Here is a 24,637-nt window from a genome sequence, read left to right on the forward strand (position 1 = left end):
CTGTGTGATATAACTCATTCCTGATCACTTGTTATTCAGTGACTGGACTAGTTAAAAGCTTATTACAAAGCCTGGACAGTATCTGGATTTGACATAGAAATAATGCCAGTGCTTCTCAGAAACTTACATCCACTTGGGCTTATAGTATTTACTAATGACCCCATATTCAAGTGTCTGCATAACAACTAAACTGAGATGAACTTTTACATATAGGGAATGAAACCTGAAACCTGTTCCTTTAAAAAAAATGTATTTTAGGTTCTTTTACTGGCAACTTCTCTACAAAATTCTGCAAATTAACTTAAATGAACAACAGAGCATTATCAACGGGAACCTCATATTTATTATACACCAAATAAATTTTCACTCACATATCGTGTGTTGCAGACTGTTTTGGAAAATTTCATCTTCCCAACACATTTCAATTCCACATCGTTCATAAAAACACTTAGAGATTAATCACTGTTTATAACACAGTAGCAGACAACTCTTGGGTAAGGATTGTTGTTAATTAACAATAAGCACTCACTGTCTAATTTGATAACTACAATCCCGTCGCAATGCTTATCACAGTCACTTATTTTGCGTTTCAGCTACTCTAAATTACGTTTCTACACTTTCTCGACTGGCAGTGCGAAAGGCAGCTCCCTGGGACTTTCGGGGTCCTCTCGGGATGACGTCAGCATATTGGACAAATATCAAGGGCATCCGGTAACTTTGTAGGTATAGCACCTGAAAAAGAAAAGCTTACCATCAAACGACATGCGACTATACAACTAGCTTTCTCCTTATTACATTATAATTTACAAATGTAGGCCTCTGCCTAACATTTGGTTCTTTAACCTACCTTTTCTTAAGCGTCGACGATCCAATGGTGCTGTTAACAGGTTGCCAGTTCTTGGGTCGTACATACTTGTACTGCTTAATATATCTTCTTAGTTGAAATGCTGCTCACAAACCTTAAAAGAAGCGTACAGTTGATTATTGAAGATGTTATGAAAACTACCGTTAAGATAGGCGAGATTGTGTATTGCTTCCAGTCGTGATATATTTGGAAATAAAAGCTATTATGCGTTACGATTTATGTATAGTATTGTAGTAGTTGACAGACACAACGATACTTACGACTGAATGTTTACTAGGCACCCAGTCTTGCTTGTCAACAGCCGCGATCCATTCCCGTCGTAGAGATTCATCAGACGGAAAATAAAACACAGAAACTTTAAGACCATTGCCGTAATTGCCTCTGCAATTTGGTTTTGCAACACCTCCGTGGCATTCTGATCAGTGCTTATGTGGCACAGTCGAAAACGATAAACGTTCGCTCGATCCGAAGCACAACACAGCAAATTGTACTTGCGATTTTCGAAGCTGCGAGAAATGTGGCACAGTCGAAAACGATAAACGTTCGCTCGATCCGAAGCACAACACAGCAAATTGTACTTGCGATTTTCGAAGCTGCGAGAAACTTAAAAGAACTCGGTTTCTTATGACGTGTGCTGATGACGTCGCAGCTGCCTGAGAAGTGCGCTGTGAGACTTTGTTAATTCCTAGACCTTCCTTTGTCAATGTATCACGTCGACACCGGTACGTACATTGTTGTTAACGGGATTAATACAGGTATATTTCTAACAAAGTGAACATATGTAAGATCTACCCACAATTGTATCGAAATAAACGGACATAATGGAAGTAGAGATTGCACTATAAAGTGAAACCATGATAACTCGTAGTTGGCGACACTGTTCGGTTCTTACCCTCCAGTAGCTAATGATTCAGGTTACATTTAGAGCCTGTTCCCCGGAGTGAGCGAAGGCAAAGAGGTGCGAAGTTGTTTTAAGCGTAGTCTATACCTGGTTAATCAGTCGTTTGCTAGAAGGTAAGATATTTCTTGTCACTTAGTTTTGCGAGTTTCATCAGTTCAAAAAGGAATCAGACACTTTACATGAGTAACATGTATTCAGCTACCTAACGGAGCATATTAATTGCTATGTAGCTGTGTAGAAATTTAAGACTCGATCAAAGAACTCTGTTGGGCAACAACGTCCATTTCGTTGAAAAGTAGCGCTATCTTTAAAGAAACTAATAAACGTCATGTTTGTTATTAGAATTAGCGCTGTTAATACAGTATTAGTTTACTTCAGTGAAACGGATTTAAATATATATCTTTGACTTCCTTGCGCATCCCAGCGACTTAGTTTTATTACTGCATAAAATCGTAATTTGTTTGAATCTGTAATAATTACAGGAAGAAGTTATCAAATAAGGCCAGAGTGTGACATTTGGACCCTCCCCCCCTGTAAACTTGTCAGTGTGGACAGTGATGTGTAACGTAGCCCGAGGTCTATAGTAGTGTCGGCGTAAGATGATCCCTAACAATTGCAGTGGACTGCGGCTGAAGTTCTGTTGAAGGCTACTGTTTCCCCTGCAGCTGCCTGCTTCACAGTGGAAAGCCGGCAACAGCGCTGCGAAGTGTCAGGGATTCTCTTTCTCTTATATGCCGTCTCAATTATAGGTTAAGGTTAGGTTGAATGGTGATAATTTGGTTGTGAGTCGACGAAACAAACGAAATTAAAACACAGAAAAGTGATAGCAAATTGACCAATAGCATTACCATATCCAGCGCTCTTTGCCATTCAACGCACTTCTCATCATAGAAAGTAAAACTGCTAGGTAAATTCAGAAAATGTAGATCAGTTAACGAACAAGTCCAAGGCGATTATTTTGAAGCATATTATGTATCTATATCTTACATAAACTGCGAAAAATACATAACTTCTACCACAAAATTCTGATGTGACTGGGAATATGTATCTTATCGCTTATGATAATTTCATAAAGTGATATAAAAATACCACAACCATTGCACAATGTAATTGACTATTGGTACGTGTATGATGGTGACAATTCGTTAGGTAAACTTCTCACAATTTTTTTTCCATATCTAGCATTCACCGAAATTCTTGTTGTTACTGGAAGGCGATTTTGACTAAAGACATTGGTGCAATGTTTATGAAAACTCAGGAATATTCCGCGGAATTGTAGTTTTTGAAGTCTGGTATTTCGCATATCTTATACATCCTGCATACCAGTTGGAATAGCTGTATTTCCTTCCAAGGATCTTAATAATTTTGAGGGAATGTCATCTTCTCTAGATTTTGTGTTTTAATTTAGATCTTTCATTGCTCAGTCAAATTATTCTTGCATCCCCACGTGATCTTCAGTTACTAACCCTTCCCCCTCCACATCATCATCTGCCTGTTTCCCTTCTGTATGTTTGTTCCACATTCCAGCCATCCCTTTCGTTAGCACTTGATGTTCCTACAGTTGCTTCTCTTTTTGTAAAAGTTTTCTTTCGTCAGTCCTATTACAGGACGCAAATAGATGGCTCTGAACCACAGGTGACTACTTGCATTTTTTGTTTATTTTGAGACATGCGATGGAACTGGTAGCAAAACATTGGCTGTATATGACACTGCGAAAACTCCTGTGGCGTGTTTGTATTGCAGATGACTAGAATTGCAAGGCAAGAGGGCCGACAGGGAGGACGAAACATTGTCAGCACCCGACAGTTTAGCTTCCAGCAATGATGGTAGGGCATACCAAATGAAAAAAAAAATGTTCCTGCAGTGATGAATCGTGTATGCCTGTTTGTCACAGTGATGTAACTTTCCTCAATACTTCATTAAAGAATATGAAAAATGGTTTTAAATGGAAATAGCACCAAGTCGTGTTGTCCTGTTCTGTGCACAATAATATTTTGGCAGAGTGAAAGTCATTATTTCTGTTATGTCACATGTGTTTTGTGTTCAAGATCACTAAGTTCAGAGACATTATGGACAAAAGTGTAAATGATCCGGCAGTCTTAAAACAGGATATTAGAAAAAAATTCATAAATCGAGACTGACTTAATTGTCCTTGAAGAATGCTTGTTGTTGTTGTGGTCTTCAGTCCTGAGACTGGTTTGATGCAGCTCTCCATGCTACTCTATCATGTGCAAGCTGCTTCATCTCCCAGTACATACTGCAGCCTACATCCTTCTGAATCTGCTTAGTGTATTCATCTCTTGATCTCCCTCCACGATTTTGACCCTCCATGCTGCCCTCCAATACGAAATTGGAGATCCCTCGATGTCTCAGAACATGTCCTACCAACCGATCCCTTCTTCTCGTCAAGTTGTGCCACAAACTTGTCTTCTCCCCAATTCTATTCAGTACCTACTCATTAGTTATGTGATCTACCCATCGAATTTCAGCATTCTTCTGTAGCACCACATTTCAAAAGCTTCTATTCTCTTCTTGTCCAAACTATTTATCGTCCATGTTTCACTTCCATACAAGGCTACACTCCATACAAATGGGTCATTCCATGCCAAGTGGTCTAAACCTTCCCACCATCATGTCTCCAATTTTCGTCAAATTTTATCTGTAGCACTAGTCAAGTGCTAAATTAAGTTTCTCAAGATTTCAAGCCTCTAGCTGCAATACTTGCTGATCTAGACCCCCTTGTCTGAAGGGTAGTAAGTTCGCATGCGCGCGACATCAGACAAAATGCCATTTTTGGGGTCTCATAAAATTGAAACCAATTCATAAGAATGGTTAGTAAGATGAGACCCTGTACAGTTTTTTGTGCTGATTCAAACGAAATTAATTATAAGATTACTGATGCAAAATCCGGTCAAACAAGTCGACTCAAAGTGTACCCCTAATTCTGTCGTGACTTAATGCGACAAATTTTGACCAATATTCAGACTGCAATAATTTCCTTGCAGATAAAGATATGGACTTGAACTTTTTACCAAGTCTTATCTTTGTGCTGGACATAATACAGCTGGATTTCCAACTACCCAGGCTTTATAGTCGCCTTGCAAAATCTCTTCAAATTTGGCAGTGTCAGCGCAAATGGCTTTATTTACCAAAGTTCAAAGCCCATTACTACAAAATAGTCAGCCTGGATTTAATTGTGAATAGTATCATCTGAAAGAGAAAATTTTGCTCTACAAGATGGATATATTTTTCTTTTGCAACGCTTCCATTAAGTGCTTATTTACTCAGGTCAAAGTATCTTATATTTTGTGTGCGCAGTGCCCTGCGTTGGTCCATGATGGCTGAGCCATTACTGGTTATCACAATAAAACCAGCATCCCCATCGCCATAGGGGCCACGCCCGATAGCCATGCAGTAACAGCCACGGGTGGGTATCTTTACTGCAGGTTCCCAAGCCTGATTACAGGGTGTCTTTACCACAGGATCCCAAGCCTGATTGTGGGTTTCTTTATGCAGGTTCCCAAGCCTGTCTTCCTCAGTTACTTCATCATTCTGAAAGCATCGTTGATTTGCAAGAGAATGCTTTCAGGAAAACTGTATTGCCGACCAGATGATGTCACTGATGGAGCTGGAATAACACCAATGATAAGTTGTTCTGGAATCCAGCAAGTATCACGTCTTAAGGGCCAATAAAATGAACTTGCAGGACCATGAGGATGCATAAAGCTTATGAAAGCATCTTTCTGTTCGACTGAGATTTCAACGATGTTTCCAATCCACCATTTCTTTTCATAAATGCAAGCAACATACTGCCCAGGCTGAAGATCCATGACTTGAACTACTAGTTCAGCAGCACTAATTTTGGCCAAAAAAGATGTCGCATCATTTGAAACTCTACTGACCTGAATTGTCGTCATATCAATGGGCAAAAAATGGTGGTTTTCTCTTGTGCCAGCTAGAGTGTGCCCTTGCAGGAATCTTTCTTCTTGAGAAGCTTTTTCTTCTTCAACTTCCTCTTTGCTGATGAAAAAGAATTTGATTCCATTGATATTATCATTGCAGAAGTTGAAAAGATCTTTGGGTGTTAGAATCTGGTTTTCATATGGACGTTGCAAACTTGCTCTTGCTGCCAACCGTTTTGTTGTGCCTCCAATGCCATCACAAGGCGACTTTCCATGGCTTGTTCCAAAGAAATTCCATTCTGCTGTTATTTCAAAATCTTCTTTGTGATAGCATAAGTTGAGAAAATTCTTGAAATTCTTATATTGTGCAGCTGAACCATCACTGAAGTAGTGGATGTGGCTTATTTTGGAAAATTGCATCTTCAGGTAATTGATTACTTTTCCAATGTAAACATGGACAGTAATCGTATCGTGTCGAAGGCAGTCACTAATAACACAAAGATTCACACATTGCACCTCTTCGTTTTCACAGTAGTAGACTACAAATGGATGAACTGTTGCTTGACTGTTTTCCCAGTGAAAGCCTTGCACTGCATCTTGAACAATAAATGAATAGTTTTCAGCAAAATCCATTAGTATTATGAATTCGCCTTCTTTCAAATCAGTTTTGAGAGCTTTCAGGTGCTGGCTTTGATGCTTGGCAATGTAGTGATGACAAGACAGGTTCCAAATTTTTGCTGCAATATCTTCAACATACTCTTCTGTTGAAAGCTGCTTTGTTTCTAAAGTATCCCTGTCGGTATGAATCCATTGTTTGTACTCAATCGGTTCTTCAGGGTCATTATCTTCAAAATATGTTGCAATAACTGCTTCTACACCTTCTGGACCAGGGCAGTTTTCACAACGATGAAGCATACAATCCTTGTTTTCCAAGCTGCAAACAGCTTTGCTAAGAATTTCCTTGTAGTCTTCATTGATTGATGCACCAGTGAGCATAAGCTTGACATTTTGGTGTATTGTACAGACACAAACTGAGTGCATTCCAGCAGAGCCAACTGTAACACACCATTTTGGTCTAAGCTCGCAAAACTTTGAGAAGCCAATTTCTGGTCCATTTTGCTTCTGATAAGACACGTACATTTCCTTCAAATTGCAAAGCAACAACCGCTTTTGCTTGTACACCTTTGTTCCTGAAATTCTCACAGGCACACAGTCTTTCTTCCCTGGACAAAGTCTGCTGAATTCGTCATCTTGAAAAAAGTCATGTACTTTCTGGACAACTTCATCTGAAAGCTTCCTTCCTTGCCGATTTGCTGGAAAAGCTAGAACACCTTGCTCATTCTTCAGTTTTCTCGCTTGCTTTACCATTCTTTCTGATACATTAAATGCTGTTGTCGTATCTTTAATTGTCCAGCTTCTTGGAACCAAGGTCAATATTTGAACTTTTGTCCTACGATTTGACACTTTACATTTTTCTTTCAACTCTTCTATAAGATTATCAAGATCTGCACAATTACTGCATGGGCGACTTTTACTTGAACTTGGCTGTTCATCGTAATTGATTCCTACAGCAGCAGCAATTTGATTCCCAATTAAACTTTGTGCATCCAAGATCTTTCTTTTTGCATAGCTTGGCTTATCTCTTTTACTTAGTTGTCTTCTTTTCAATGGTGAAGCACCAATAAATGATAAACTTTTGTTGATGGCTGGTTCAGTTTCATCCGTTGTGAAATCTTGTTCAGATTGGGTTGATAGTGATGATGAATCTTCTAGCTTTTGGTTCAGTGCCGACATGCAGCGAGGGCAAAGCTTCTGACCAGGTTTTATATCAATCACTTCTTTTTTCTTTAACAGGCAAAGTTTGGCAGCTGTTTCATTATCAAGCAGTCTAATTCCAGCTTTTACATTGTGATTCCTCTTCTTGAATGGATTGCAACATTTCTTTTGCATCGCTTGATATTCATGTAGGAAGAGGGCTTCATGGTGGAAGCAAATGATGGAATTTTCGTCAAGTTTGGCTTCTGAACGCGAAACAAGCAATTTCTGGTCACATTCTGTGAAATCACTAAACGCTTTGAATCCAGTCTTCTTAGCATAGAAGATAACATGGCACTTTGATGCAGCAGCATCTTTTCCAATTGAACAGGGGGCCAACGATTCTTCTTCTTCATTAACTTCTGACATCTCTCACTGGCCAATCACTGAATAAAACACGAATGAAATATCCAATTATATCAGTAATTCTAAGCGACTATTAAGATTCAAATTCCTAGAAATGAAGAAAAATTAGTGCATCGCGCATACAAAATATAACAACTTTGATGTGAGTTAATGAGTACTTAATGGTCGCGTTGCAAAAAAAACAAATGTCAGTCTTGTAGAGCAAGATTTTCTCTTTTAGGTGATACTATTCACAAGCAGATTCAGGCCAACTATTTTTTAGTAATTGGCTTGAAACTTTGGTAAATTTTACCGTTTGTGCTGACACTGCCTAATTTGAAGAGATACTGCAGGGCGACCATATGGCCTGGATCATTGCAAATCCGGCTGCATTATGTCTAGCACAAGCATGAAGCTTGGCCAAAAGTTCAAGTCCATATCTTCAACTGCAAGGAAATCATTGCAGTCTTAATATTGGTCAAAATTTGTCGCGTTGTGTCACGACAAATTTTGAAGTATACTTTGAGTCGAGTTATTTGACCGGGGTTTGCATGAGTAATGTTATAAATAATTTCGTTGGAATCAGCAAAAAAAACTGTACAGGGTCGCATCTTACTAACCATTCTTATGAATTAGTTTCGATTTTATTAGACTCCAAATATGACATTTTTTTTATGTTGCATGCACACGGACTAAGTACACTTCAGACAAGGGGGTCTAGATCAGCAGCTATTGCAGCTAGAGGCCTGAAATCTTGGGAAACTTACTTCAACACTTGACTAAAGCTACAGTTAAAATTTGACGAAAATTGGAGACCATGATGGTGGGAACTTTTTTCAGTTTTAGACCACTTGGTGTGGAATGACCCAAATACTTTCAGAAACGACTTCCTGACACTTAAATCAATACTCGATGTTAACAAACTTCTCTTCCTCAGAAACGCTTTTCTTGCCATTGCCAGTCTACATTTTATATCCTCTCTACTTCGACCATCATCAGTTATTTTGCTCCCCAAATAGCAAAACTCCTTTACTACTTTAAGTGTCTCATTTCCTAATCTAATTCCCTCAGCATCACCCGACTTAATTCGACTACATTCCATTAACCTCGTTTTGCTTTTGTTGATGTTCATCTTATATCCTCTTTTCAAGACACTGTCTATTCCGTTCAACAGCTCTTCCAAGTCCCTTGCTGTCTCTGACAGAATTATATTGTCATCGGCGAACCTTAAAGTTTATATTTCTTCTCCATGGATTTTAATACCTACTCCGAATTTTTCTTTTGTTTCTTTTACTGCTTGCTCAATATACAGATTGAACAACATCGGGGAGAGGCTACAACCCTGTCTCACTCCCTTCCCAACCACTGCTTCCCTTTCATGTCCCTCGACTCCTATAACTGCCATCTGGTTTCTGTAAAAATTGTAAATAGCCTTTCGCTCCCTGTATTTTACCCCTGCCACCTTTAGAATTTGAAAGAGGGTATTCCAATTAACATTGTCAAAAGCTTTCTCTAAGTCTACAAATGCTAGAAACGTAGGTTTGCCTTTTCTTAATCTAGCTTCTAAGATAAGCCGTAGGGTCAGTATTGCCTCACGTGTTTCAACATTTCTACGGAATCCAAACTGATCTTCCCAAGAGGTCGGCTTCTACCTGTTTTTCCATTCTTCTGTAAAGAATTCGCGTTAGTATTTTGCTGCCGTGACTTATTAAAACTAATAGTTCGGTAATTTTCACATCTGTCAACACCTGCTTTCTTTGGGATTGGAATTATTATATTCTTCTTGAAGTCTGAGGGTATTTCGCCTGTCTCATACATTTTGTTCATCAGATGGTAGAGTTTTGTCAGGATTGGCTGTCCCAAGGCTGTCAGTAGTTCTAATGGAATGTTGTCTACTCCCGGGGCCTTGTTTCGACTTAGGTCTTTCAGTGCTCTGTCAAATTCTTCACACAGTATCATACCTCTCATTTCATCTTTATCTGCATCCTTTTCCATTTCCATAATATTGCCCTCAAGTATGTCACCCTTGTATAATAATAATAATAATAATAATAATAATAATAATAATAATAATAATAATTTTATTGTCATTCGGCCATTACAGCAATAAACAACGTCATATACATACTAAAATACAATTAATAGTTTGAAAGAAACAACAGGTTTCTTGTTAACATTATAGTATTATATTACAGTTGATAAATTCTCTTATGTCATAGAATGGGTGGAGGACTAGCCAGTTATGAATTGTTTGTTTGAATAATTGTTCAGGTAATTCTTGGACAGATTGAGGAAGTTTATTAAATAATTTGTACCCCATGATTTCGTAGCTGTTGAGTGACTTTGACAACCTGTGGTAAGGAATATAGAGGCACCTATTCCTTCTTGTATTGTGGCTGTGTACATTTTCTCTGGTTTTTGTTTCTGGTAATTTCTTCTTCGTATAAATTAGAACATAGTATATGTACAAGTTTATAACAGTCATGATTTTCTGTTCACAGAACAATGGTTTACAGTGTGCCTTATATGCAGAACCAGTAATTATCCTAATAGCTTTTTTTTGCAGTATTAATATGTCATGTACACAGCTAGAGTTCCCCCACAAAATAATTCCATATGTTATTATACTCTGAAAGAATGAAAAATAGGATGTTCTAACATATTTTTCAGGAACACAATCCATAAGTCGCCTTAACAGGTAAATAACTCTTGACAATTTACCACTAATATATTGTACATGTTCACCCCAAGATAATTTATCATCAATGTATACCCCCAAAAATTTGACATAACTTGGATCATCTGACAGAAGCTTGTCTCTAAGACTACAGACCATCTGCTGTGTTTTGTTTTCATTCAGCAGGAATCCATTTGCCTTGAACCAATAGGATGCTTGGTCAATTGTCTTTGCTGCACAAGTTTTAAGGCTATTGAAATCCTCACTAGCATGAAGAAATGTTGTATCAGCTGCATACAACACAGTGGTGGACTTGATAAATGACGGCAGATCATTTATCATTATCAGGAACAAAAGGGGGCCCAGCACAGATCCCTGCGGAACACCTACCTTGACTTGCTCTATACTCGACATTTCTCTCCCTACACAAACAACTTGCTTACGATTCTGAAGATATGATTTTATTAATTTAAGGCTGTTACGTCTAATGCCATAGAATTCCAGTTTTTCTAGGAGTGGCTTATGCTTTACACAGTCAAAAGCTTTGCTTGGATCACAAAATGTAAGTTGAGCATAGCCCTTATCCTCAAACACTTGATGTAAGTATTTGACTACAAAGTCTATAGCATCCACTGTAGACAACTTTTTCCTAAAACCATACTGAGATTCACTAATTATTCCTAAGTTTTCAAAATAGACAGATAGCTGTTAGTAAATTACACATTCCAGTATTTTAGAAAAAGCTGGGACTATGGAGATTGCTCTGTAACTGCAAGGTGAGTCCATATCTCCCTTTTTATATATTGGAATTACCCTAGCCACTTTGACTTCTTTGGGAAAATACCCTTCAGATATGCATTTATTTATACAGAATGTTAAGGGGTACACAATGTAGTCTATTACTTTCTTTAGTAAATTACAGGATATGTCATATATATCTACGCTTATATACTCCTTCCACCTTTCTGCTTTATCTTCTTTGCTTAGAACTGGGTTTCTATCTGAGCTCCTGATATTCATGCAAGTGGTTCTCTTTTCTCCAAAAGTCTCTTTAATTTTCCTGTAGGTAGTATCTATCTTACCCCTAGTGAGATAAGCCTCTACATCCTTACATTTGTCCTCTAGCCATCCCTGCTTAGCCATTTTGCACTTGCCTTTGATCTCATTTTGGTGACGTTTGTATTCCTTTTTGCTTGCTTCATTTACTGCATTTTTATATTTTCTCCTTTCATTAATTAAATTCAATATTTCTTCTGTTACCCCTCGTCTTGTTACCTATTTGATCCTCTGCTGCCTTCACTATTTCATCCCTCAAAGCTACCCATTCTTCTTCTACTGTACTTCTTTCCCCCTTTGCTGTGAATTGTTCCCTTATGCTCTCCCTGAAACTCTGTACAACCTCTGGTTTAGTCAGTTTATCCAGGTCCCATCTCCTTAAATTCCCACCTTTTTGCAGTTTCTTCAGTTTTAATCTACAGTTCATAACCAATAGATTGCGGTCAGAGTCCACATCTGCCCATGGAAATGTCTTACAATTTAAAACCTGGTTCCTAAATCTCTGTCTTACCATTATATAATCTATCTGATACCTTTTAGTATCTCCGGGATTCTTCCATGTATACAACCTTCTTTTATGATTCTTGAACCAAGTGTTAGCTATGATTAAGTTATGCTCTGTGCAAAATTCTACCAGGCGGCTTCCTCTTTCATTTCTTACCCCCAATCCATATTCACATACTACATTTCCTTCTATTCCTTTTCCTACTATCGAATTCCAGTCACCTATGGCTATTAAATTTTCGTCTCCCTTCACTATCTGAATAATTTCTTTTATCTCATCATAAATTTTTTCAATGCTTGTTAAAGCCAGAGAAATAACACATGAAGCCTCTGAGTTTTCTAAGGACTAGTACAGTCTTATTTCCTGGCAAAAATGACAGTAAATTAATTGCAAATCGTACCGTATGAACTGGTCACTAAAAAATGCTTTCACTGTAGCATCAATCACAGTAAACCCTAGTCTAAGATGACATAACAAGCAAAGGAATCAAGACAACAGATTAGAAGATGCTGGTGGGAAAGAGCATCTTGTTTGTCAGAAGTTTACTGCCTAACATTGTTAATTCCTAAGGGATTTGGTATTAAAACAGAATTATGCTTCTGGCCTAACTGCTGCTGATCATTAAGGAAAGCATGAACCATGTATAGAAATTCTAAAACTTATAGAGGACATCTTCCTGAAGATAACTGACTCCTCTCCAACATATCATTCAGACTATACGTGGAAGGGCATCATTTATAGAAAAGATTTATCATCAAACATGAATGTCATTAATGTAAGACTTAAACAAAATGGATTGCGCCAATTAGGAAACACTCCTGTCCCTTTGTGTGTATTATCTATATCTGTAATGCCCAATCGAATTTGCATTTGTACTGGATTCAGAAAGAATTCTGCCGATGTCACAGCATTGAAAACAGTGGCAGATGGCCCAGAAAATCTATGAAAGTTTCTGAGCATAAGCTGCATGTGTGAAAGGCAAGCACATTCTTCTTTTAAATCAGATGTTGAAAGGTTGCAATGAAGAAATAGAAAAAGTTATGCAGTTACATGTGATCTGCAGAATATGTTACCCACACCTTTATTATCAATTTGGGTGGCATATTTAGAGAGAAAATTACAGACTTATAATCTGGAGGAAGTACACAATATGTATGTTTGGAATAACAACATTACTTCAAGGGGGCCACAAGAGATAGCTTCATGTATTGCAACACATCTGGCTATGGAACTACTGGAAAAGTAAGATTAGATTAGATTAATACTAGTTCCATGGATCATGAATACGATATTTCGTAATGATGTGGAACGAGTCGAATTTTCCAATACATGACATAATTAGGTTAATTTAACAACATACTTAAGTTAATATAACAACTTTATTTTATTGTGTTTTTTTGTTTTTCTTTATTTTTTATTTTTATTTTTTTATTTTTTTATTTTTTTAATATTTTTTTTTCTTAATTTATATCTAAAAATTCCTCTATGGAGTAGAAGGAGTTGTCATTCAGAAATTCTTTTAATTTCTTCTTAAATACTTGTTGGTTATCTGTCAGACTTTTGATACTATTTGGTAAGTGACCAAAGACTTTAGTGCCAGTATAATTCACCCCTTTCTGTGCCAAAGTTAGATTTAATCTTGAATAGTGAAGATCATCCTTTCTCCTAGTATTGTAGTTATGCACGCTGCTATTACTTTTGAATTGGGTTTGGTTGTTAATAACAAATTTCATAAGAGAGTATATATACTGAGAAGCTACTGTGAATATCCCTAGATCCTTAAATAAATGTCTGCAGGATGATCTTGGGTGGACTCCAGCTATTATTCTGATTACACGCTTTTGTGCAATAAATACTTTATTCCTCAGTGATGAATTACCCCAAAATATGATGCCATATGAAAGCAATGAGTGAAAATAGGCGTAGTAAGCTAATTTACTAAGATGTTTATCACCAAAATTTGCAATGACCCTTATTGCATAAGTAGCTGAACTCAAACGTTTCAGCAGATCATCAATGTGTTTCTTCCAATTTAATCTCTCATCAATGGACACACCTAAAAATTTGCAATATTCTACCTTAGCTATATGCTTCTGATTAAGGTCTATATTTATTAATGGCGTCATACCATTCACTGTACGGAACTGTATGTACTGTGTCTTATCAAAATTCAGTGAGAGTCCGTTTACAGGGAACCACTTAGTAATTTTCTGAAAGACAGTATTGACAATTTCATCAGTTAATTCTTGTTTGTCAGGTGTGATTACTATACTTGTATCATCAGCAAAGAGAACTAACTTTGCCTCTTCATAAATATAGAATGGCAAGTCATTAATATATAATAAGAACAACAAAGGACCCAAGACTGACCCTTGTGGAACCCCATTCTTGATAGTTCCCCAGTTTGAGGAATGTGCTGATCTTTGCATGTTACGAGAACTACTTATTTCAACTTTCTGCACTCTTCCAGTTAGGTACGAATTAAACCATTTGTGCACTGTCCCACTCATGCCACAATACTTGAGCTTGTCTAGCAGAATTTCATGATTTACACAATCAAAAGCCTTTGAGAGATCACAAAAAATCCCAATGGGTGGTGTTCGGTTATTCAGATCATTCAAAATTTGACTGGTGAAAGCATATATGGCATTTTTTGTTGAAAAACCTTTCTGGAAACCAAACTGACATTTTGTTAGTACTTCATTTTTACAGATATGTGAAGCTACTCTTGAATACATTACTTTCTCAAAAATTTTGGATAAAGCTGTTAGAAGGGAGATTGGACGGTAATTGTTGACATCAGATCTATCCCCCTTTTTATGCAAAGGTATAACAATAGCATATTTCAGTCTATCAGGGAAAATGCCCTGTTCCAGAGAGCTATTACACAGGTGGCTGAGAATCTTACTTATCTGTTGAGAACAAGCTTTTAGTATTTTGCTGGAAATGCCATCAATTCCATGTGAGTTTTTGCTTTTAAGCAAGTTTATTATTTTCCTAATTTCAGAGGGAGAAGTAGGTGAGATTTCAATTGTATCAAATTGCATAGGTATGGCCTCTTCCATTAACAGCCTAGCATCTTCTAATGAACACGTGGATCCTACTATATCAACAACATTTAGAAAATGATTATTAAAAATATTTTCAACTTCTGACTTTTTGTTCGTAAAGTTTTCATTCAATTTGATGGTAATACTGTCTTCCTCTGCTCTTGGTTGACCTGTTTCTCTTTTAATAATATTCCAAATTGTTTTAATTTTATTATCAGAGTTGCTGATTTCAGACATGATACACATACTCCTGGATTTTTTAATAACTTTTCTTAATGTAACACAGTAGTTTTTATAATTTTTGATAGTTTCTGGGTCACTACTCTTTCTTGCTGTCAGATACATTTCCCTTTTCCGGTTACAAGATATTTTTATACCCTTAGTAAGCCATGGTTTGTTACAAGGTTTCTTACGAGTATATTTAACTATTTTCTTGGGGAAGCTGTTTTCAAATGCATTTACAAAAATGTCATGAAATAAATTATATTTTAAATTGGCATCAGGTTCACGGTACACCTCATCCCAGTCTAACTGCTGTAGGCTTTCCCTGAAATTTGCAATTGTTAAATCGTTGACTGAATGTACTACTTTGGAGGACTGTTTAGTATTGCTGAATGGAGCTATGTCATATATTGTAACTAGCTGTGCACCATGATCAGAAAGACCATTCTCAACAGGCTGAGCATTTATCTGGTTAAACTTATCTTGGTCTATAAAGAAGTTATCTATCAGTGAGCTGCTATCCTTTACAACCCGAGTAGGAAAATCAATAACGGGTGTCAAATTGAAAGAACCGAGTAATACTTCAAGGTCATTTTTCCTTTTACCCTCTTTCAGAGAATCTACATTGAAGTCCCCACAAATAATAATTTGCTTCCCCCTGTCTGACAGATAGCACAACAAGGAGTCCAAATTTTTCAGAAATGGATGAAAATTTCCTGATGGGGGCCTATATACAGTTACAATTATAAATGTGCCTTTATTTAATTTAAGCTCACAGGCACATGCTTCTATATGTTTCTCTACACAAAACTTTTTTGTTTCTATACTTTTTGCACAATGATAACTTTTGACATATATGGCAACTCCTCCTTTCTCCATATTTTCTCTCATTACATGTGCAGAGAGCTTATATCCACTTACATTTACCTTATCCATATCAGTAACAATGTGATGCTCAGACAGGCATAGTATATCTATTTCATTCTCAGCTTCTAAATCTTCTAAACAAACCAGAAGCTCATCTACTTTATTCTTTAAACTCCCAATATTTTGATGAAATATACTTACATTATTTTTAATTATACTTTTATGAGAACCTTTCCTTATTCTAACATTTACCGTACTCTCCTGTCTGAGTTTCTCATTGTGCTTAGGCCTAGTTCCTATACCAGTGGTCACACGGTGTTCAGAGAGGCAGATTATGTCAACTGGGTTGGGTGACTTTAATTCATAAATGCAATTACCTAGGACTGAGATAAAACTTGGTGGAGATAAAATTTCTGGTGATTGGTGAAAATTTATAATTGATAGCTGTGATTGGTGATCCAATGTGCTAGAATTGTGCTGTTTAATTTCTTTCCTAAACTGAAGATTTGTTTCAATCCTGACCTCTTGTAGAACTTGACATCTTTCTGTCTTACCTATCCTAAAAAAGGTGCTGCTCCAACACCTGTAACCACTGGTATTTTACCATTCATGGCAGTGCCTCCCCCCCTTAAATTTCCTGCTATTACCCCAGCCAGTTTCCCCTTCCCTTTCCTGTTGAGATGTAGGCCGTGCCTGGTATAGTCCCACCTACTGAGATAATCAACAGGAACCACACCAATATGAGCCCCCACACCCGACCCAAGCAGCCGTTCCAACTCCAAATTAACTCTCCCAACAGAAGAGCTCAAATGAGGCCGGTCATGGCGTCTCAGGACAGATACAAATTCAACATTGGTGTGTCTCGATGCGGACGTAATCTTTACCAGGTCACACTCTATACTGTACCCAGGATCTCTGTCGATGCTGTTCCCTGGCCCTCCCACAATAACCACGGTGTCTTCCCTGGTAAATCCTTTACAGAGTGAACCTAAATCCTCTGTCACCTGATCCAGACTAGCACTTGGTTTGAAAAAATTTGTGACCTGGTATTCTGGTCCTAATTCCTCCTGCAGAAGTTGGCCTACACCTCTGGCATGAGAACTGCCTAACAACAAAACTTTCTTCCTTTTCGATGACTTTCCTACATTCTTTTTCAATTTCCTATTGAAAGTTTGTTGTGTCCTGTCTACACCTACCTCTGCTTGAGGCTCATCAGTTTCTAACTGAAGCAACAGGTCAAACTTATTTTTGACATTCACCACAAAACTGTCAGACTTAGTTCTAGGCCTGTTCCTTCTGCTACCTGTTGCCACTTCCCACCTCTCTTTGCCCTTCTCCCTCCTTAACCTGTCCAGATCTTCCCTAGCCTGATCTAGCTCAGCCTGAAGGGCAGCAATTTTCCCCTCCTGTTCCACATTTTACAGTGGCTGCTGTGGGGGTTAATATTTTATAATTCATTCTTTGGTTGTACCATATTATTACATTGTATCCAATTCGTTTATAATATTTGTTCCACTTGAGTGATCAGCTGCTATGTACCCACCTATATAGTGAACCTGTAATCATAGAACATGACCAGGTACAATTATTATCAATTTGTTTACAATTAATTTATGTGTAGTATCATTACATTAACTATGTTATAGATTACACTTGATATTTGAGAAGTCTAGAAGTGACAGTAATTTTTTTCCAGTGCGCCTTACCTTTTTTATTTCATTCATGACTTAACAATTTTTTCAAAACATGGTAAATGGCATGTGGTCACCTCTGGCACTGACATTAGTAAGCTTTTAAACTATTGCTGGCTCACCATCATATAGTTGGTGTTTACAGGCACTTTATATTCTGCAGCTACTAGGACCAGTTGCACATGGTCGACTTCATTGCACAGTTCAATTTTCAAGGTACAGTTGGAGAGTCTCATCCATTGTTCTTCCTCTGGAAGCAATGTTTTCCTTGATCATGTCCAACCAACTATTTCTGGGTCTTCGTACGGGGCATTTTCCTTCCACCTCTTTCCAAATTTCTTTGGGCTGTTCTTGTAGTCTCCAACCTCGTTACATGCCCGTTCCACCAGTGTGGATACACTGATTCTGTCTAAAAGGGATATGTGGATTCCAGCTTTGTTCCTCACCTCCTTATTCCTTAACTTATCTATACATGAGAGTTATGGGAAACTGTCTACACTCTCTAGCTGGTGATCACCTGGTTCCACACTTGGATGGTGCCCATCTCTGTTCAGTGCTATCATCACTGTCTGGCCCCACTGTTGTGGGGGTTCTTACCATAATCAGCTACATTTAGGTAAATGTTATACAACAAATGATTTTAGTTGGACAGTTATTGCTACCTGTCAGTACTGTGCTACAGCTCTAGCAGGCTACAACTTGGGGTGGTGGTGGTGGTGGTGGTGGTGGTGGCGGTGGTGGGGGTTGGCTACTAATGGACATTCAGGTAGCTAGTGAGAAACTGTGCTTGCTTTTGTACAAGCTATATTGTTTTTGGTTTGTTTTCATTATTATTAGCAATTTGTTTAGAAAATTGGTCTTTTGGTTGCATCACAAATTGCGTTATTTGTTTTGTGTCACTCTGTAACTGACCTTTTTCCTCTTCAGTACTGAATGTGAATTTTGAGTTGTCTGCTTAACTCTGTTCGCTCAGTTAAGGTCTGAATTACACTTTCCATTTCGCAAGACGAGTTGTTAACATCATTGTAATTTTTTTGCTTCTTCTTAGATCCTATCTAAGTTAATTTTTTGTTCTTCAGTTCAATATTTTAATTTTTTAATAATTCTTACTATTTTTGCCTCTGTTTTTAATACTTTTGTTTACTGAATAATAATAATAATAATAATAATAATAATAATGCCTCAGAATCAGAATTTTATTATTTCATTATGTACATCATAAGTCATTAATGTAGAGTAAACGTGTCAATGTAAGTAATACACTGAGGTGACAGAAGTCATGGGATACTTCCTACTTGATTTGGACCTCCTTTTGCCCAGCATAGTGCAGCAACTCGACATGGTAGGGACTCAACATGTCGTTGGAAGTCTCCTCCAGAAATATTGGGCCATGCTGTCTCTATAGCTGTCCATAATTGCGAAAGTGTTGCCGGTGCAGGATGTTGTGTACAAGCTGACCTCTCGGTTATGTGCCATAAATCTTCGACTGTAAATGGGACTCGTGTTGGGCAATCTGGGTGACCAAATCATTTGTTCAAATTGTCCAGAACATTCTTCAAAACAAATGTAAACTATTGTGCCCCAGTGACATGGCGCATTGTCACCCATTATATTCCATTGTTGTTTAAGAACGTGAAGCCCATGAATAGCTGCCAGTTGTCTCCGAGTAATTGAACGTAACCATTTCCAGTCATTCATCAGTTCAGTTGGCAGAGTTGCCACAAGATCTGGAAATCAGGGAAATTTGGAAAAAAAAAGAAAAAACACTGGAAAAATTTTGTTTTGTCTCAGTAGATGAAATTGTTTATTTACTGGGATGTCATGTATCATCACTGGCTGGGTGCAGCTGAGTACGTGTGCTGCTTCCCTACTACATCATTCCTACTGATTCTCCTCTTCCTACCACTCCCCTCAGCTTGCAGTCAATGCTGCCACCACTTCTTGCTGCTAGCCTAGCAGCTGCTGAAGAGGCAGCGAGGCATGATGAGAGGTTTGTTTGGATCTGATTCTCAGAGACTGTAGACGCAGCGACTGGAGACAGAATAAATTGTGTCTGCATGAGTTGTATCTGAGTGATTATGTGAATGTGTGTGTGTGTGTGTGTGTGTGTGTGTGTGTGTGTGTGTGTGTGTGTTTTTTCTACAGCGCCTGTCTGCAGCTCAGCGATCATCTTTGAAGTGAATTGCTATCTGTCCTCATTAGTATTGATCTCAGAGTATTTGTGCAAGTTGTGTTTTGTATGGACTGGTCACTGCAGTCTCGTTTCATCAACATGGCGTCTGTGACACGTGAATAACTGGCCACATAAGTGGACTTCCACGACGGGCCAAAACCGCAGACGATTTCTGCAAGTATCTCCAGGGATCGCGCCTGGCGATCTGAAGCCCATCGTTTCCCATTAATGTGGGAGCCCGCCTGTGAGATCTAGTTTCACTCTTCTGTTCACAGAATGGTTCTGTTTGTGTGTGGCATTATGCAGTGGATTTTTGTAGTTTATCCCAGGACCCAGGACTGCAGTGTTCCTTGGCGAGCCAGAGGCCATGGGTGATGGATTTCAGGAATTGTGGCTGTCTCGCCACAAGTACAGTGTACAGCGAGGCATTTTATAGACATTTTATTTATTCTAGTACATTTTGACAGTTTGAAAGTAATTTGTGTATTAGAACATATGGATGATAAGGAGAAGAAAATTTTGGCTGTTGCTGGCAGTTTGTACACTGTGTACTCATATATTTCTCGAAAGAAAAATCAGACAATATCTGTAAAATAATAGACATAACAAAGTGGGTAATAACCGACAACAGCGAACATAGTAGAATCAACATTTTATTGGCGGTCACCTATAGGTTTGCACAGCTCTTTCCTGCCTTATACACTTCTTTCAAGAGGCCAATTTTTTTTCTGAGGTGGTGTCTGAAATCAGTGAAGGTATTTTAAATCTGTCTTGCGACTCCAAGGAAATGCACATTTTTGTCACCAAATGTGTTTAGTTTTACTGAAATAAAATAACAACAGTGGTCTTAATGAAACACATATACCGTTGTACCATTGGGCTTGCTGTCTCCATCTAAAGGCATTTCATTACAGAATATTTTGATGTTAGCACTTTAGATTTTTTCTCACATGGGGGAGACATACAGAAGTCCTTACATTTTTTTTACAACTTACGTCTTTACTTACCCTTGAGATCTCAAAATTTGTCAGGGAAAAAATACTAAAACTTTTCTGGAAATCAGGGAATTTCACTTCTACATCTACATTTATACTCCGCAAGCCACCCAACGGTGTGTGGTGGAGGGCACTTTACGTGCCACTGTCATTACCTCCCTTTTCTGTTCCAGTCGCGTATGGTTCGCGGGAAGAACGACTGTCTGAAAGCCTCCGTGTGCGCTTGAATCTCTCTAATTTTACATTCGTGATCTCCTCGGGAGGTATAAGTAGGGGGTTAGCACACTGGACTCGCCTTCGGGAGGACGACGGTTCAATCCCGTCTCCGGCCATCCTGATTTAGTTTTTCCGTGATTTCCCTAAATCGCTTCAGGCAAATGCCGGGATGGTTCCTTCGAAAGGGCACGGCCGATTTCCTTCCCCATCCTTCCCTCACCTGAGCTTGCGCTCAGTCTCTAATGACCTCGTTGTCGACGGGACGTTAAACACTAATCTCCTCCTCCTATAAGTAGGGGGAAGCAATATATTCGATACCTCATCCAGAAATGCACCCTCTCGAAACCTGGCGAGCAAGCTACACCGCGATGCAGAGCGTCTCTCTTGCAGAGTCTGCCACTTGAGTTTGCTAAACATCTCCGTAACGCTATCATGGTTACCAAATAACCCTGTGACGAAACGCGCCGCTCTTCTTTGGATCTTCTCTATCTCCTCCGTTAACCCGATCTGGCACAGATCCCACACTGATGAGCAATACTCAAGTATAGGTCGAACGAGTGTTTTGCAAGCCACCTCCCTTGTTGATGGACTACATTTTCTAAGGACTCTCCCAATGAATCTCAACCTGGTACCCGCCTTACCAACAATTAATTTTATATGATCATTCCACTTCAAATCGTTCCGCACGCATACTCCCAAATATTTTACAGAAGTAACTGCTACCAGTGTTTGTTCCATTATCATATAATCATACAATAAAGGACCCTTCTTTCTATGTATTCGCAATACATTACATTTGTCTATGTTAAGGGTCAGTTGCCACTCCCTGCACCAAGTGCCTATCCGCTGCAGATCTTCCTGCATTTCGCTACAATTTTCGAATGCTGCAAGTTCTCTGTATACTACAGCATCATCCGCGAAAAGCTGCATGGAACTTCCGACACCATCTACACTTGTAGTATCCCTGATTCTACCAGAGGATCTAGTCCATTCCATGTGGAAACAGCCTACACCAGCTCGAACAGTGCCTTGTTGACAACTTGTGTCCATGGCTTCATGGGGTCTGTGCCAGACTCAAACCCTACCATCAGCTCTTACCGACTGAAATCGGGACTTACCTGACCAGGCTATGGTTTTCTGATTGTCTAGTGTCCAACTGGTATGGTCATGAGCCCAGGAGAGGAGCAGCAGGCAACATTTTGCTATTTGCGAAGGCACTTACATCAGTCGTCTGCCACCATAGGCCTTTGATGCCAGATTTCACCCCACTGTCTTAATGGATTTGTTCGTCATACATTCCACATTGATTTCTGCAGTCCTGTCATGCAGTGTTGTTTGTCTGTTTACACTGACAACTCTACACAAACACCTCAGTTTTTGAGTGAAGGCCGTTGGCCACTGTGTTGTCCTTGTTGAGAGGAAATTTTGTATTCTCGACAGACTCTTGGTACTGTGGATCCCTGAATATTGAATTCCATAATAATTTTTGAAATGCAACTGCAACTACCATTCATAGTGTGTTAATTCCAGTCTTGCAGCCATAATCACGTCAGATGAATCACCTGAGTGCTATTGACAGCTGGCTGCCAATGCACTGCCCTTTTGTACCTTACGTACGCAATACTACTGCCATATGTACACGTGCATATCACTACCCCATGACTTTTCTCTCCTCAGTGTACAATTTAGACACACATACAAAGTGTCAAAAATTACTACAATATTCTACAAAGATAGCTTTATCATCATTTAAGAATTTTGTGAATGATTGAGGAATAACATATTTGTTCTAGGAATACATATAATTTTCTTTTTAGTGTTTTATTTTTCTTTATTTCATTTACTTATTTATTTCTTTTGTGTTCTGGTGACCCACATTTGAAAATGTCACAAACATGTGGAATGAGTAAGTTTCACAAGTTTATTGTGGTTACATTCTATGGTATTATTTAGTTAGAATTAATCTCTTTCATATTAAGGTAGCTACAGCTTAGGTTCTATCAAAGAAAAAAAAGTATTTGAATATGCTCACAATAATAAATAAAGATATGGGTATTTATCTGGTTGTAAGTATTACAGGTTCATGGATGCAGTACTTTGAGTTAAGAATTCTTTTATAGTTCAGAATGATCCTTGCAATAGGAACCGCCTTAAGTATTTTTTAAACAAGAGGTGATCATTCACTAGGCACATAATTTTTGAAGGTAGGGTGTTGAAAGACACACACTGAAATGGATCCCTGTGAGTGTCATACTCAAGTTTGTATTCACTTTGTGGATAGCTTACTCGACTGATGCATCTCAAATATGCAGAAAGAATATGGCTGCTGAAGTATTTTAATAGCGGGCTAGATATGTTGTCGACTTCAGTTGAGTTTCAACTTTCACAGACTTGACAATTATTTCAATTTCCTGCAAAGTAACTGTTTGTGCATTGATCTATTTTACAGTGTAAGTGCTGCACTGTGTTGTATAAATAAATGGCTTGATTTATGGAGCCTCACAATCCTTTTTGTTTGATTAGTGTTAAAAAGTGTTTGTTGAATGTGTCTACGACTGGTTTTAATCATTGACAAAATGATGCTCATTTTTTTATTTAGAGATTTTATGTACAGAGTTCACTTTCCCCTGTTCCCTTCTTTGCGAAATTCAATATAGTTTTAACTTTAATATTTGAGTTATTGATTACCACCTTGAAGAATATTTTCTTCGATGCCTGCATGCTCCTGTTAAGAATTGTACAGTGTGTAATGTACACTCGGGTGATGTGATGAGCAAACATAGAAGGAAGGGCAGATGAGAATTTGGATGGAGGTTTAGTGTGCTTGGGTTGTCCATACAGTTGTGTCGAAGCGCTGTCAAGGTGGCACAGATGGTTAACGCGTTTGCCTTGTAAGCAGGAGACCCGGTGCACGTCCCGGCCTTGTTACAAATTTTCATTTGTCGCCAATGAGTTCTTTCATTGCCTGAATGCGGCAGAGATCAGAATTTTTTTCTATCTGAACAGTTTGTAGTGCCTAATCATATTGGTACCATCTGGTCTCTTGGTTACAGTATAAAGCTCTCTTTTAATTCTACAAGAAAGTTTGATGTCCTCAGTTATCAACGGCCTATAGCATGATTAAAATGGGTTTTCTCTCACTGCCTTTCTAGAAAATATTTCATAAAGTACACTTGTAACCTCATTAATACACTCCTGGAAATGGAAAAAAGAACACATTGACACCCGGTGTGTCAGACCCACCATACTTGCTCCGGACACTGCGAGAGGGCTGTACAAGCAATGATCACACGCACGGCACAGCGGACACACCAGGAACCGCGGTGTTGGCCGTCGAATGGCGCTAGCTGCGCAGCA

General features: G+C 38.4%; 2 protein-coding genes across 8 annotated transcripts in view; one reads left to right on the top strand and one right to left on the bottom strand.

Moving 5' to 3' along the window:
* Positions 1–1,541, bottom strand: part of LOC126260800 (ATP-dependent DNA helicase DDX11) — a 302,773-nt gene extending 301,232 nt beyond the window's left edge. Inside the window, exons 1-3 of the mRNA XM_049958156.1 lie at positions 1,126–1,541; positions 848–959; positions 372–732 (exon numbers count right to left, since the gene is read on the bottom strand). Coding sequence (XP_049814113.1) covers positions 372–440 — 69 coding nt within the window. The 5' untranslated portion in view covers positions 441–732; positions 848–959; positions 1,126–1,541. The remainder of the gene's footprint in view (positions 1–371; positions 733–847; positions 960–1,125) is intronic.
* LOC126260799 (endoribonuclease Dicer-like) overlaps positions 1–24,637 on the top strand; it is a 450,082-nt gene that overhangs the window by 26,479 nt on the left and 398,966 nt on the right. The window contains exon 1 of one of the 7 annotated variants that reach the window (XM_049958147.1): positions 1,785–1,879. The exons of 2 other annotated variants lie outside the window; for them this stretch is intronic. The gene's annotated coding sequence lies outside the window, so the exon portion shown is untranslated. Of the gene's footprint in view, positions 1–1,784; positions 1,880–2,334; positions 2,475–2,652; positions 2,674–24,637 lie in introns of those variants that run through there. 4 more of the 7 variants (XM_049958152.1, XM_049958151.1, XM_049958146.1 and 1 more) reach the window with 4 other exon arrangements.

This window comes from Schistocerca nitens, chromosome 5, assembly GCF_023898315.1.
Source record: "Schistocerca nitens isolate TAMUIC-IGC-003100 chromosome 5, iqSchNite1.1, whole genome shotgun sequence".
Lineage (NCBI taxonomy): Eukaryota > Metazoa > Arthropoda > Insecta > Orthoptera > Acrididae > Schistocerca > Schistocerca nitens.